The 14,749-nt window shown below is 44.2% G+C and overlaps 2 protein-coding genes across 4 annotated transcripts; both read right to left on the minus strand.

Annotated features, from left to right (window-relative positions):
• Positions 1–27: 27 nt before the first annotated feature.
• On the minus strand, positions 28–9,992 carry rfc1 (replication factor C (activator 1) 1). 2 transcript variants are annotated; one of them, XM_086032537.1, is made up of 23 exons: positions 9,790–9,992; positions 9,320–9,436; positions 9,169–9,241; positions 8,856–8,969; positions 8,161–8,453; positions 7,989–8,060; positions 7,715–7,792; positions 7,301–7,630; positions 6,395–6,502; positions 6,147–6,326; positions 5,869–5,973; positions 4,888–5,314; positions 4,667–4,782; positions 4,456–4,570; positions 3,525–3,613; positions 3,305–3,442; positions 2,996–3,091; positions 2,658–2,911; positions 2,413–2,530; positions 1,360–1,505; positions 1,035–1,248; positions 474–656; positions 28–395 (listed from the first exon to the last, which is right to left on the minus strand). In XM_086032537.1, the coding sequence occupies exons 1-23, from the start codon at positions 9,790–9,792 to the stop codon at positions 297–299; spliced, it is 3,468 nt and encodes a 1,155-aa protein (XP_085888663.1). In that variant the 5' UTR covers positions 9,793–9,992; the 3' UTR covers positions 28–296. The 2 variants fall into 2 exon arrangements, with proteins under 2 accessions (XP_085888663.1, XP_085888662.1); XM_086032536.1 differs by having other exon boundaries at positions 28–398.
• Positions 9,993–11,030: 1,038 nt separating this feature from the next.
• rpl9 (ribosomal protein L9) lies at positions 11,031–14,429 on the minus strand. Of its 2 annotated transcripts, none has more exons than XM_086033092.1 (8): positions 14,332–14,429; positions 13,764–13,810; positions 13,579–13,694; positions 12,743–12,838; positions 12,402–12,534; positions 11,569–11,649; positions 11,215–11,341; positions 11,031–11,132 (listed from the first exon to the last, which is right to left on the minus strand). In XM_086033092.1, exons 2-7 carry the CDS (start codon positions 13,807–13,809, stop codon positions 11,235–11,237), a joined length of 579 nt encoding a protein of 192 aa, XP_085889218.1. In that variant the 5' UTR covers position 13,810; positions 14,332–14,429; the 3' UTR covers positions 11,031–11,132; positions 11,215–11,234. The 2 variants fall into 2 exon arrangements, with proteins under 2 accessions (XP_085889218.1, XP_085889219.1); XM_086033093.1 differs by having other exon boundaries at positions 14,314–14,342.
• Between the last annotated feature and the right edge of the window lie 320 nt (positions 14,430–14,749).

Genomic DNA, 14,749 nt, shown 5'->3' on the forward strand with positions numbered 1-14,749 from the left:
ACACAAAAAAACAACAAAAAAAAAAACCACTTTTTCATAACTGTTGTTGTCTACTTTACAAAAAGGCAATTTACAACAAAAAGATGAGTGAAAAAAGTGAGCAGCCAAAAGTATCACTGGAATGTTGTTAATACTCTTTACGGCGGCAGTTCCATGATTTGGAGCCTCCCCACACACACAAACACACGATGAGGTGAACTGGTATAATCATGCTCAGGTTTTTTAAAAAAAAAAAAAAGGGCAAGGAATGTTCATGGTAAGTATGCAGCTCACATTGCTCTGTTTTACATCAACAGTCACTTTTTCGCTTTGCCCCTGCTCTTGCCCTTGCCTTTGCCCTTCCCAGAATCCTCGGCTTTTTCCTTCTTGGACTCCTTGGCGGCTTTGGTCTTCTTCTGCTGTGGGAGGGAAAACAAGCAAAGATAATATTGGATGGGATCCGTTGAGCCTGTGAACAGTTTTCTGGAACTTACTTTGATCATCGCATCCACACTGAGGCTCTCCCCCTCATCCTCAGACACCGGGGCGTCCTTCTCGGTGTCCTGCGCTTCCAGTTCAGACTCGTCGACGCCGCGCCGCCCCTTCTGGATGGCTTGCAGGGAGTACGGTGTCAGATGGACCTCCTTGTTGTACGCCCTAGTGAACGCTGCTTTCACCTGGAGAGACGGAAAGCAAGATTAGTTGTCTGAATTGCTGTTTTTTGTTTTTTTTTTTGTTTGTTTTTTTTGTGTGGAACACATCTACTGGTTCTATTGAGTTTTTACAGTACATTCATAATACAGTACAGAAGGGCTGGGCATTTCATCGAAATGTCATCTTGATTTCAATTCTGGCGTCCAGGCAGATCACGCACCGTGTGATCCGTGGCGGATGCATTGCGACATCATCGATCGAGCGGGCTTTCGCACTCCGAAACTCCTCACGCCGACAAAATATTCGACAGCGTGAAAAACAGTCGATGGCCCCTTTGCACATGGCGGTTCAATTATACGACAGCAAATCTAGACCGCGTGCCTCCGGCAGCCCTTGCTGACCTTGGAGTCCAGTTTGGAGTAGGGGTCAGGCTGTCCGCCCCACGAGCCGATCTCCATCATGTTGTCCACGTCCTCCCTGACGAGCTGGTAATCGTCCAACAGCCGCACGGCCTGACTGGCGCCCTCCGACGCCAGCTTCTGGAGCGGGTTGAGCAGAGCCTGCCGCAGGAAGTAGAGGTAGTCCAGGTTCACCGCCTGTTTGCTGCTCATCGTCCTGCATCACACACGACATTTTTTTAGCGCCTCAAGAAGAAAGAAAGAAAAGAAAGAAAAAAAAAAAGGGGGGTGGGGGGGGGGGGGCTCGTGGTTGGTAACTGGCGCTCACTTCAAAGCCATGTGCGAGGCCAGCTCCTGGACGATGCGGGAATGTTTGCCTGCCGACGAGTTTTTGCCGAGCCAGCTTGGAAAAGACGGGAAATGACTCATGTAACCTCTCATGAGTTCACCTGGGATCACGCTGGCGTAGATGGCCTGCAAACAAACATGATGGCATCATCATCAAATCAAATCAATTCTATTTATAGAGCACTTTTAAAGAGGAAGTCAACCCTAATATTTTTTTTTCCAGAATATGTTCTATGCCGGCCCGCTAGTCGAAATACGGCATTCTGATTAATATTGTGTTTGTGGAATAAAAATCAAGCCATCTCGGGGGCGGGCGGATTTTGTTACTTACATGTCACATAACGACAAATGACGGCTTGTCATCTTCAGTTGACAGAAGTGACAAAATGACCGCCCAAAAAAAAAAACCCTGAGCTAGCTAAAAACAGGTGGATTTCTCATATTCCAAACATGCAATATTAATCAGAATGCAGTTTTTCGACTAGTGGGCCTGCAAACATTAAAAAAAAAAAAAAAAAAAAAAATCCCTTTTAAAACAAACATGGCCTCTACAATGAGTAATAATATATATATATATATATTTTTTTTTAAATCAGACACAAAAGCAAAGACGGTTACAACAAATAACACAAAAACAGTAAACACCATAAAACACTAAAACAATGCCCAGTCTCATGCTGATTAACAGTTTAAAGCTTTTTTTTAAAAAATATTTACTTCCAATAATTTTGTACTGTACTGCTCATTTTTGACTATGTAAAAAAAATCGAAAATTTTGTACGACCGTGAGTGTTTTTAGGCCAATGAAAAAAGTCCTCCAAAGCAACACTGAGAAACTCCTCAACCTTCATAAAATACTCTTCTAATGAGACATTGAATGCTACCTTTGTCAAAAAAAAAAACCAAAAAACAACAACAACAACAACAACAAATGTGCTGACTGCTTTACGCCTTACGTCACCTCCCCCTTTGCGCATTCAACACACCTCCGTGTGTCAAACGTATAAACTTCTATAAAGTCTATTTGTGGTACCTGCGTGGGGAGCAGAGACCAGTTCTGCCCGGAGCGGATGCGTCGGTCCACCAGGTCGCCGTCACTGATGGAGTCGGCCGTCTTGCTGAGCAGCACGAGGTGGGACTTTGCGTCGCCGCTAAAAAAAAAAAAAAAAAGTGCACAGCGTTGTCGATTGCAGCTAACGCGCGAGCGTTCCATATGTTGAAGCGAGCAAGAGGACGGCGCGGGCGCGGGCGGGCGGGCGGGCGGGCGGCCTCGCTCACCCTGCGGCGACAGGCCGAACGTGTAGGTAATTCTCCTGGACAAAGAGGGGCGCTAGCGAGTAGTCGTGGAAGAAGAGATCGGACTTGTCAATGAGGCTCATGCGGGCCGTCTCCTCGCCGGCGGCGAACACCTTCCGGCAGACGTCAAAGGGGCCCATCTTCAGGTCCTTGCGGGCGCTGGCGGCGTCAGACTTGCACTGGTCGTAGGTCATCACTTTGTCTTTGGCCGACCACATGCTGAGGTTATGGATCACCTGGGGAAAATGCAGCCGGCACACGTTCAGACGCCAATGCTCCCGAGGCTCATTTTGCCCGTCACGATCGTTTCTCTTTTAAACCTGTCTGATGTCCTGATTGGCCGCCAAGATTATTTCATTGAGCGCCGGAGGCGGGATCTTGATTCCTTCCTTGAAAGCGATGGACATCATAGCAGCCTGGAAAAAAAGGCGGGAAAAAGGTACTTTTTGAATATTTTTGAAAGCGGCGCAAAAACGTCAAAAATGATTCTTTGTCACTTAAAACCAGTGGCAAACTTTATTGAGCCAAGGGAAACATTGAACACGTGATGTATTCTCTGAAAGTTGCCGCCAAAACATCCCCGCCGCGCCTCTGATAATACCCGTGAAGCCCGCAAGACGTCTCCTCACCTTGATCTGCTCCATTCGCGGCCTCTGGAAGCGCAGATCAAAGCAGTAGTTGGCCAACGATCTGATCTTTTGGTGGTTCCGATCGTTGCACATGCAGATGATGGGGATCTTGGAATTTTTGATGAGGCCGATCAATTCCTGCCGGAACGACACGAACGCACGTCAGCGTCAAGGGGACGAGGTGGAAATGGTTATGGAGCAAGACGCAATGCGTGCCTACCTGCATACCGCCCCGATCCTCATTGCCCGCCATGCCGTCAACCTCGTCCATGATCAAGACGTGTTTGGCGCTGACTTTGCGGGACGTGCCTGCCAATAAAACCGCCATGAAGCTTCACATCATCATTGACTCAACACTGTACTGTATTCCAAATCTGGTAAGACTTACGGTACAGTTTACCATGTGAAAAAAAATGAAACTCAACCCAAAACATTTTCTTTATAATAATATGTTCTATTCGCCTCCACGAGTCTAAACATGGCATTCTGATTAATATTGCATTTGTGGAATATGAGTTAAGCAGCAAAATCCGCCCGTTTTTAGCCATCTCAGGGGGCGGCCATTTTGTCACTTGCCGTCGACTGAAAATGACATCACAACTGCTCAGGTAACGACCAATCACGGCTCAGCTTCAGTGTCACGTCTGTCGACTGAAAATGACATCATAACTGCTCAGGTAACGACCAATCACGGTTGACCTGTTTTCTGAAGCTGAGCCGTGATTGGTCGTTAGCTGAGCCCTGAGCAGTTGTGATGTCATTTTCGGTCGACAGGAATGACAAAATGGCCGCCCCCCTGAGATGGCTAAAAACCGGGCGGATTTTGTTGCTTAACTCTTATTCCACAAACGCAATATTAATCAGAATGCTGTGTTTCAACTAGTGGGCTTGCATAGAAAATATTCTTTAAAAAAATATATGTTTGGGTTGATTATTTGCTCTATGACTCACATTCCACAAATACAATATGAATCAGAATGCCGTGTTTAGACTAGTGGGCTGCATAAATTTTTTTTGGGCTGACCTCTTTTCGTATCAATTCCACAACATTTTGCTTTTGTGTGAACAATTTTTTTTTTTTTTTTGGGCAAATCAATACAAAAAGCGTTTTCATTTATTTCAAGTTCCCATCGCCACAGAAATGAGTTCACCTTTGTAGAAGCTTTCGATGCTGGTGTTGTTGAGGGACTCGGCGACCACTTCCTTCAGGTTGTTTTTGCTGCGTGTGCAACTGGCATTCATTTCCACGTAGCTGACGCCCAACTCCTATTGGCCCGCCCCACAGCGGAACCCGGTACAGGCAAGAAAATATTTCCCAATTGCTCGGCCTGAGTGAATGCAACGCTTTGCTTCCCAACATACCTCGCAGACCAGGGCTGCTGTAGTGGTCTTCCCCACACCCGGCGGTCCGGAAAGCAGAGCAGCTTTGTATCCCGACCCATCATCTTTTCCCGCACCAAACTTTCCAAATCTGGCAACTGTACAGCAGAAAATAAGAGGCTCATATCCACTTTTGTGGAAAAAAAAAAACCCAAAAAAAAAAAACAAGTGGATGCAAAAAGACGGATAAGGCTGCACGTTACCCGGTGGCTTGGCGGCACCGCTGCTGTGATGCTTGTACCAGTTTTGCAGCCAGCGCAGCAGCTTGTTGGCGCAGCTCAGATCGCCTTGTTGGCCGATCACAGCCCTCAGAGAGCATGGGCGGTATTTGTCCACCCACAGCAGATTGGCACCTTCCTCGTTTGCCGATTTCATTTTTGGATGTGGACCAGAAGGCGCGGAGGCGGAGGAAGAGAGGCCCAATTCCCGACGAGCAGTTTGAGCCGAGCCTCTTCCGGGTGGGGTGGCACCATCCGCGCTTTTGCCACTTCGGCTGGTCGTCTGTCCGGTCTTTGAGGGACTCGGAGTGTGAGGGGACTTGGAGTTGCCTTTGGAGGGAGAGATCTTTGAAGCTTTAGGGGTGATTTTTGAGGCCCAACCCGGAGGAGTCTTGCTCTTTGAGGCTTTGCTCTAAATGATGAAACGAATACAAACAGGAAATCGCCAAAAAGATCCCAGTTCAGTTGAAATGTGTTTATATTTATTAATATTAAAAATATTTTTTTCAAGAATATGTTCTATGCAAGCTTACTAGTTGAAACAAGGCATTTTGATGACTATTGCCTTTGTGGAATAAGAGTTAATCCAGCCGTTTTTAGCCATGTCTGGGGGCAGCCATTTTGTCACTTCTGTCGACTGAAAATGACATCACACACCCTCAGGGCTTAGGTAACGACCAATCATGGCTCAGCTTCACAAACAGATGAGCCGTGATTGGTCGTTACCTGAGCCCTGAGAAATTGTGATGTCATTTTCAGTCGACAGAAGTGACAAAATGGCCGCCGCCTGAGATGGCTAAAAAACGGCTGGATTTTGCTGCTTCACTCATATTTCATCTTAATCACATTGCATTGTTTCAACTAGTGGGCCCGCTGGGAACATATTCTTGAAAAAAATATGTTTGGGTTCACTTTAAAACTAACAAAAAAAAAAAAAAAAAAACGATGAAAATACTGACTGCTGACCTCAGCCTCCGCAGCGATCTCATACTTGGACTTCTTCCCTGGTTTGGTCCGAATCAGCTCAAACAGATCATCCTCACTGAGTATTTTGGTCCCGAAACTCTCCGCCTTAGCAGAACCAGAATCGCCGAGAAAAAAAAAAATGACAAGAGTTATTACTCCAACTTGAATAATCTCATAATAAAAGTGTCCAACGCAACAACCACGTTGTCAGCTACTTGAACTGACTGACAAGTGCGCTCGAAACGATCATGACGTCGAACAGATGCGGCGTTGGCTACCTTCTCGAGCTTGGAGACGCCGCTGTCTCGACCCTGCACCAGGTGGGTGGTCTTCTTGCTGACGTTGCCGGTCACTTTCCCGCCGTAGCGCTCGATGAGGGATTTGGTGTCGTCTCTCTCGAGTGACTCCAGAACACCCGTCAGCACAAACACGCAACCTTCCAAACAGTTCTCTGCACCCTGGAGGACCGGCGACAGTTCGGCGATGAGCAACACATCGCACGAGGGTGATGAGCTCAGAGCAGTACCGTGGGGATTTCTTTGGAGCCCAGCGCTCGCGGTCCATCTCTGTTGAGGTAATTCCTGTAAGCCGAAGTGTTGAGCTTCTTCTTCTCTGCTTCATCGGGTCTTGCGCTCTAACAGGATGGAGAGAACAGAAATGAGAACGTACGCCAGGATTTGAATGTTAGCTGTTCAACATGTCTGAGTGTTGGTGCATCCGATGGATGGTTGACAGAAATGCCATTTGGATGTTTTTTTTTTTTTTTTGGGGCGACTAGTGCTGTCAAACGATTGCATTTTTTAAAACTAATTAATCGCAAAATTTTCCGTAATTAATCGCGATTAATCATATTTTTCACCTACAATTTTTTACAAAGCTCGGAACCGATATTTACTTGTTGGAATTAATATGGACATTTTTTTAAAGTATATTTTGATTTAACGACTGTTCTAATAGCTTTGTTTGACCCCTGAATACGATTCTTTTCCTGTAAAATACAACTGTTGAACGATACACCATCGACATTCAACTGATATGGTTTTTGAATTTGGCATTGCAAAGTGCGCAAATTTCTCATTTCTCCAATGAGCCGTCGAGCAACTTTTTAAAGTTAAAACTCCGTAAAAGTCCGTCTTTGCGACAGTGACTCTCCTCTGTTTGGCTGCAAAGTGAGCAGAGGGAAGCTGCCACAGGAAGCAAATCAAACTGAATTAACAGTTCATTTTTTTTAATGCGTTATAAAATTTAAGTTAGTCTCCATAGTTAACGCTTTAACTTTGAGAGCCCTATTATTTCCCCCCCCAAAAAAAGCTATGGATCGGCCATCACTCATCTTCATTTTGACGTTTGAGCAGACACTAAAGTATATTGTCTGTCTTTTCACTGTTATGAAATCGCAAAGTTGCTGACATGAGGACGAATTGCAGCTCACCGCTGGTTCAGAGGGAGAAGTTTTAAGTGCGCTTCCCATTTTGGATGCCTGCACCTTTTCGCTGCCTGGCACAGCCAGTGGCTCCTTTTTGGGAGAAATTTTCAATTTTGTCTGCGCTTTGCTCTTTGTCGCGTCGCCTTTTTCCTCATCTCTTTTCTTCATCATGCCCAGCTTGGAACTAGGTTTGACTGGAGCGGGTTTTTTCTTGGGTGAAGGGCCTATCATGTCCTCTGACATGCTGTCCTCTCTGATGTTCTTTGAAGGGCTGAGTGCAGTCCTCCTCTTTGCGAGGGATGCCTCGGCGTCTTTTTCGTCCCAGCCTTTACGAACCTGTTAAAAAAGAACACAAAACAAAAGTTGGAAAAACGCCGGCATGAAAGTTTCATTATGACTGCTTCACGTTGTTGTCATCACCTTCTTGGCCCGGGGCTCTGCGTCCAGCATGGCAAGTGTTCTTGCAAATTCTTCATCCTCATGGATCTGCTTCTCCAGCTAAGTAATTCAGAAAAAAAAAAATTCCCATTAATCAAGCTCACTAATGAAAACCATAAAGCAATAGTTTAGTCAATTACAGGGGTCGCTATAATTTACAACAGTACCGAGACATACATTTTGAGGTAAGAAACGGTGCCTAATAATTTTTTAAAAACACATTTTTGCAGCAGCGAACAATCGGCCCAAAGTTTACCTCATCATCCTCAACCATTTGAAGCTGTCGAGCAATCTGCTCATCACTCGGATCATCTGTATCCTGGACGGGCTGAGGATGAGATGAGTTGTTAGTGAGCTAAATTAGCCTTGGGTAACTACAAGTAAACATCAAATAAGTGAGACAGGGGAAAATGTTGGTCACTACTCACAGTCTTTCGCTTCGTGCTGGCGACCAGCTTCTTGCCCGAGCGCTGGATGCTTTCGTTACCAAAGTAGTCAAATACAGAGGTGGGGGTTTGTTTGGCCTGAGGGGGCGGCGCCGTCTTTGGTGTGACAGGTGTGGTGGGACATTTGGCTCCAGTTTTCAAAGGTGCAGAGGATGACTTGATGGAAGAATCTGCAGCCTCTTTTACACCTGGACTTGACCTGCTCTTTTGGGAGGCGCCATTTTGCTTGGTGATGGAGGACTTCTTCAAGGATTCAAAGTTGTCACTGTCTGAGTCTACAAATCAAAGAAAGGATGTTTCAAAATAACATTTTGTTTTGCAAAACAAGACAGAAGGATCCTTTTAAATGCTTTCTAGTATGAACAGTACAATTTAAAAATATGGCAAGCACCACTTCCCCAAATTACCTCCACTCTAGTCTTGAATAGAACCTTAAAAAAAAACAGCCAAAAATCCCAAAACACCTTTAACAACAGTTTTAAATGATTTATCTTGGTCTCATTTTCAAAAGCAAGAAAACCTGACATTTGAATAGGTATTGAGTAGACTTTTTTTTATATCCACCGTACTTACAGATGAAAGAATTCAGAAGTCCAATTAAAAATATATTCATTGTTACCCAAGTACAAGATTAAGCGAGGATACATTTCCTAACATAACCCTGACGACCATTTTACCTGTTTCCAAGACGCAGTGAACAGGCTCTTTCTTGAGAGACTTCGCAGCCTTGCTGATCTTCTGCTTCTTAGGCGATTTCTTGGACCTCCTGTTTCGCTCCTCTGAGTCAGAGTCTGAGTACCAAAAAACATGCGTGGAAGTCAAATAAATTGCTCAGTGGTGTTGGTGAATGAATAAGAAAATATGCCGTGATTCTCATCTGTGTATGACTTATTACTTGAACCTTTTCCATGTCATGGAAAACCAAGTTAACCACAGGCCGGACTTATCAAAGTGATCGTGACAAAGGCCAAATCTCAGAAACATAATTACCTGATTCTATGACTGCATGTTTTTTCCGTTTTTTGTCATGCAAACGTTTCACGTCTGTTTCTTGTTTTTTCATCTGAGGCATTAAGAAAAACAATACATGAGACAATGATAACGCATTCCAAGGAGTAAACTGGAGTTGTCAAAGTCTTGCCTTCGTCTCTTTCTTCTTTTTCAACTCTTCCTCTGAGGAAAGAGCATTCCTTGTCGTGCTAACGTTTCCATTAGAAGTCGCTTTCTGTGCTGATGGCGCAAAGAACCGCCGTATGTCCTGTGAGCAATAAAACAATATGAGCAGGGCAGTAGCCTAACGAGGCGACAGATTGACAAGAGATGCAATGAAATTTCACCCAACGCTAAATCGTTTACTGAATCGGCTCCGTGTGGTGCCTTGCACGTGAGGTTTTCTGATGATTACTTATTTCACTGAGATAAAATCATTCACCGTCTAATGTTTATGCGCTTATTGACCAGTTAAGCTAACGGCTGCATTGTTTTGAAGTTGCGACGACTTCGAGCGGATTTAGCGAGACAAAAGGACACTTTTGTTCTCATCAAATTTAGCAGTTCGTGGCAGAAAGCTTGCAGTTTCAGAAAAAGCCACGGACACAGTTACAACATTACCATTGTGAACACGTCCCCGCTCAATGTGTCAGTTTTGTTGTCAGGGAAAGTGATCAAATGCGCAGTTACTTGGCGCGAATTAGGACTCGGTTGTCGCCCGAAGATGACGTCCTTATACAACTGTGCCCATAGAAAAACATAAATAAACACCGCCTTGAACGCTTAATCGTACGTTTACACTAGCACCATATTGAATGTGCACATTGGTACAATCCGAGAAGACAAGGGGTGCGTTCGGTATTTTATTCTCTGAGTGCTCACTGCTTCCCTCCGACCCTTCGGAAAACGCAACGCGTTGCTCAAATGTGTTGTTCGGTTGTTCGGAGTGCCCGTTATTCCATTCCCGAACGCACCCTCGATATGACAAGCGCGCCCAAGTCTGGACAGTGACAGGAGAGGGCGCCATAACGTTACGCAGTCACAATACAGTGCAATACAGTGCAATTGTTTATTTCCAAAATTTATCATAAAAAAAGGGATATTTTCAACAAGAAACATCACAACATATATAGTATATTTTCTACTAATTTGCATTGCCAGTTAGTAAACTGTAAAAATGCATAGGCTACGGTTAATGGGACACTGCGGTTATTTTAAATATAGATTTATCTAAAACGTGCCGCAATTGATGTAGTTATGACACATTTATATTTAATTTGAAGTGCTATAACAATAACCAATGAAATATTTCCCAGCATATGCAGTAAATAATTTAAAAGTTAAGTCTATTGATATGACTATGATATTCAAAGGCAATGTCTTAATGTAAAAAATGTCATTTCACCACTGACCTCGTCATTGGTTTGCTGCCCATTCAACCGCCTTTTAGAGATAAAAATGTACTAGTTCTTCAGTGATCAAGCTTGATGTTGATGTCTTACAGTAGCATGCAGCGAGTCTATTATGTCTGCCACGGTTCGAAATGTTTTTTCAGCCTTGTGAGAAGCAGGTAGAGAGCAACTGTCAGTAAATTCTTTAAGATTAGTATAATTAGCATGATGCTTGTTGTTGGAGAGGGAATGTTCAGTGTCTGAACAGGCTTTCAAAAAATCCTCAAAATATGAATTGCTGTCTTCCCATACTATCGTTTTTTTCTCTTTAGCACAAGGGCTGATCGAGCACATTACAAAGTCGTGAAGAAGCAGCCTCTATACCCACCTTTCCATTCTACGTCATCCATCTATCTAAAAATGTGTGTGTGTGTGTGTGTGTGCGAAAGAAAAAGCCAAAAGACGATGAAACAATATTCCAACTTTATTGGTCATAACAGAATATGCTTGATGGATGCCATAAACAGGTTTCTGGTGTCTGAGTCAGGGTGACATGTTGGGTCATCAGGGCCACTGGGGAAATTTCAAAAATGTTACAAACCAACAGCTCCGTGTTGTGTTTCATTAAAAGCATAGAAAATCCGTTTTTTCTGACCTTGGGTGCACATTCAGATTTTACTTATCCGAGTCCACAACTGTTCCCTTCTCGGACACGTAAATGCCATCCAAGAACTTTCTGATATCCTTATTTTTGACTGTGGTGGCCTGCTGAATGAGAGCAGCTGGAAAAGAAAGGAAAAAAAAAAAAAAATCAGAAGGGCAAAGATTGCAGAGACTGTAGAGGCAGGCGAGGGCCACAGAAATAGAAACCGGTCAGTATCTTCACATGAAGCTAATGGCGGCTTGTTCCACAAAATAATTGTTTTGAAATCTCTTGCACTTGTTGGCAGTCAGAGTAAAATGATTATTGATCAATTATATCGTGTGGAGATGGCCCGTTACAACATACCTGAATTTGACACCAGCTCGATATCGTTGCCCTCCAGCACCAGCTCGTCCTTCTGGGCTGCGGAAACTGTACACATCACGCCTGGGAAAAGCAGAACAGAGCAAGTTTTACTCCGGGTACAACGTTGAAGTCAAAGCGCCGCCTTGAACAGCTTCATTGTACTTTGGTCAATCTGGCTTCATGGAACAAAAAAATGCAAAACCCAAAATTAGGCCAGACCTGAGCCAAGGCATAAACCCAATTTGAAGTTCCCAATTTCAGATCCTAAAAGGTCATCCTTTTGCCAGGTACCCACAGAGTAATTTTAATCAACGATCAGCATTGATCAGTAATTACATCCGACACCACTTAAATTGATCAGCTGCAGTGGAATGTCCAGGATACTGTAAGCACTGAACCGCTCCAAGAATACAATCCGACTAAATACCTAACTTTTCACACAGACCATCTAAGACCACCTTTCCTCAACCTGTGGGATGGCTCGCAAATTTGCTGCCTCATTCAAAGACTCACAGCCATTTGGGTTGTGATCGAGCACTCAAGCAAGTTCCGTCTGAAAAGCGGCCCAATGCTTTCATGTGTCGATTAACCCGGAAGGCAATATGAAAGGAGCTGGTGGGTGGCACACAATACTGTGACACTTCGATCCCGTTGATGGCACTTCAGTTGCCAACTGTCGCAATGTTAATTCGAATGCGAGAAAGTCTCGGTGACGCTCCCCTATCGACGACCCACATTTATATCTGTGCAGAAAAGTGGCCAAAGATGGAATGTGAAAAGTCCAGAGAACGCTCAAGTCAACAAACAAAGCCCAACATTCACCACGTACTCACCTGCCCTCATTCTGACACGACGGATGTACTTCTCACCGAGGAAATTCCTGATCTCCACCATAGTCCCGTTCTCTTGCATGACAACGTTGATGGGAAAGTGGGCATACACTGACCGCATTTTGTAACGGAAGCCCTGCAGTGGGACAGGAGGGCCGGAAACGTGAGGCACGGCGGAAGGAGCGGATGGGGGAGACAATCACCAAATACGGCAAATCGCCTTTGCCGTTTCGGGTTGAAATGATGACTTGAATAGCGGTGGTGAAAAGTCAGCATCGTCAAGTGTAAAGGTTATGATTGCGCAGTCGGTCCCGGGAATTGCAGAAGCTGAGCGACAATCTTACCAAAGTGACTCCCTTGATCATGTTCTGGACATGACTGCAGATGGTGCGAACTGTTGCCAGCTCCTTTCGGTTCCCCCACCATTTTTCTACACGCAGCTGAAAAACAGCAGTCAAGCAAAGTCAAAATGAGCAGCTTGCAGTTACAAACTCATTTGTTGCCTCTACGCGGAGGAACTTCTGAGCATCTTGGCGCAATTCAATACAGGCCGCTATTGCAGGTCTCAATGCAATTTGCTTGGTATACTGAATGCATTTTTGTAAGTTCACAAAATATGTTTACATTTGCTTTTTTTTTTTTTAATTAAAGAACTCTGCACGGGGCACAATACAAAAACAGAGCATCTCTCGTGGGGGTTGAACAATACAGACAAAATGTGTTTCTCAATACTCATACCAGATACCAATATGATTATGCGTTCATTGGCGAACTTAATTTCACCTCTCTAAACCTTTGAATGCACATTTTCAGTGTTTCACTACTTTTTGCACAAGTTGCTATTCTCTAACAATAAGCAAAGAAAATTCCCCAAAAGGTGTCTGAGCCATAAATAGATCAATCCATTTCCTGGTTCAATTACAATTGGTATTCAGACAGTCCTCTTCAATATGATGCTTATTAACATAATTAGACCAAGACAACACTGAACAATTGATCAAGAGGACTTCACCACTCCAGGGTTCTACATTAATCGAAGCCCAGAGCCACTGCGTAACAGTGTCTGGCCACCCAATATTAACTGATACCGGCCCAAATTTAATACATTAAACGTTCTTGCTTTTGTCATATTTGACTAACATTCGGTGACTAGTCTAACAGGCCTTGGTGTCTTTCTTACCTTCTTACTTTTCTTGCCTAGCAGACGGAGCTCCAGGTTGATGTGGTTGAACTCCCTGACGAGTTTGCCACGGGGACCCTTGACGGTTACTGTCCGCCCCTTCAGCTTTATCTCGACTGCAAAAGAGGCAAAGAAAGTAAGCACAAGCCACCAACGAGACGCAAAAGCAAACTGCGTTTTCTTACCATTGTCGGGAATGTCGACTGTCTGGCTGCTGAGAATGGTCTTCATTCTGTAATTGGAATGAAAAGTAATCAGTTTGTGTTAGGGTTTGAAATGCTTTGAAATCAACATCCAGATCGTAGTCAAACGCGACCAGGTTTAGTAACGCTGGCGCTGATTTGACTCAATTTGAGATGAAAACTACGAGAGGAGTCTTTGCCACACAACGGCTAAGATACCATTAGCATTATGCTAATGAGACTCCATACTCAACAGCTTCAATTCAAGTATCTTTATTGATTAATATACCGCAGAATTTGGTGAGTATCGGTAGCAGCAATGTTTCAAGTCGAAGTGTGTTAGCATACTGCGGTACTCGGCAATGTCGGCCTGAAACGGCCAACTTCGATCACGTATCAAAAACCTCCATCTATTCCCCCCAGACATGTCGACAACACAAAAATAATGCCTTCCAGCTAAAAAGCGTTTGTAGTAGCGTGAACCCCGCCAAGTGAGAAGTAAACTTAATGTGTAATTTCGACTGATGGACTTTGATTGTGTTCAATGACTGACATTTTCGGCCAACCTCACCTCGCTGGTAGTAGAGGAAAAGAGCGAGCAAAGACGTCACCGCGCTGTTGTAGCGTACGTACGTGACGTCATCAGACATAAGCAAAGGAGCTCAACGAAATGCTATTCTCCCGCAAAACGTTCAAACAGCTGACTAAAACACACAGGAAATTACTTGTTCTGAACTTTCATTGCGCTCGTTGATTTCTATGACTTTTAGTTAATGACGTTGAGATGTGTTACTCTGGTGGAAGTGAGTAATCGTAATAGTAGTCTACTAGTCTTCTCTCGGTGGAAAAAGCACCACACTAGCACCAAATACTTGAACTAATAAAAATAAAAGAAAAGAAAGAAAAGAAAGTTTTGAACTGAACATCTATGTAAAAGAGGGAAATGCGACGACAAATCTGTAATGGTTTCTGCTCCTCTGGCGCTGTCA

Source organism: Filicampus tigris, chromosome 6, assembly GCF_054856515.1.
Source record: "Filicampus tigris isolate MCC_2025a chromosome 6, RoL_Ftig_1.0, whole genome shotgun sequence".
In the NCBI taxonomy this organism is placed as follows: Eukaryota; Metazoa; Chordata; class Actinopteri; order Syngnathiformes; family Syngnathidae; genus Filicampus; species Filicampus tigris.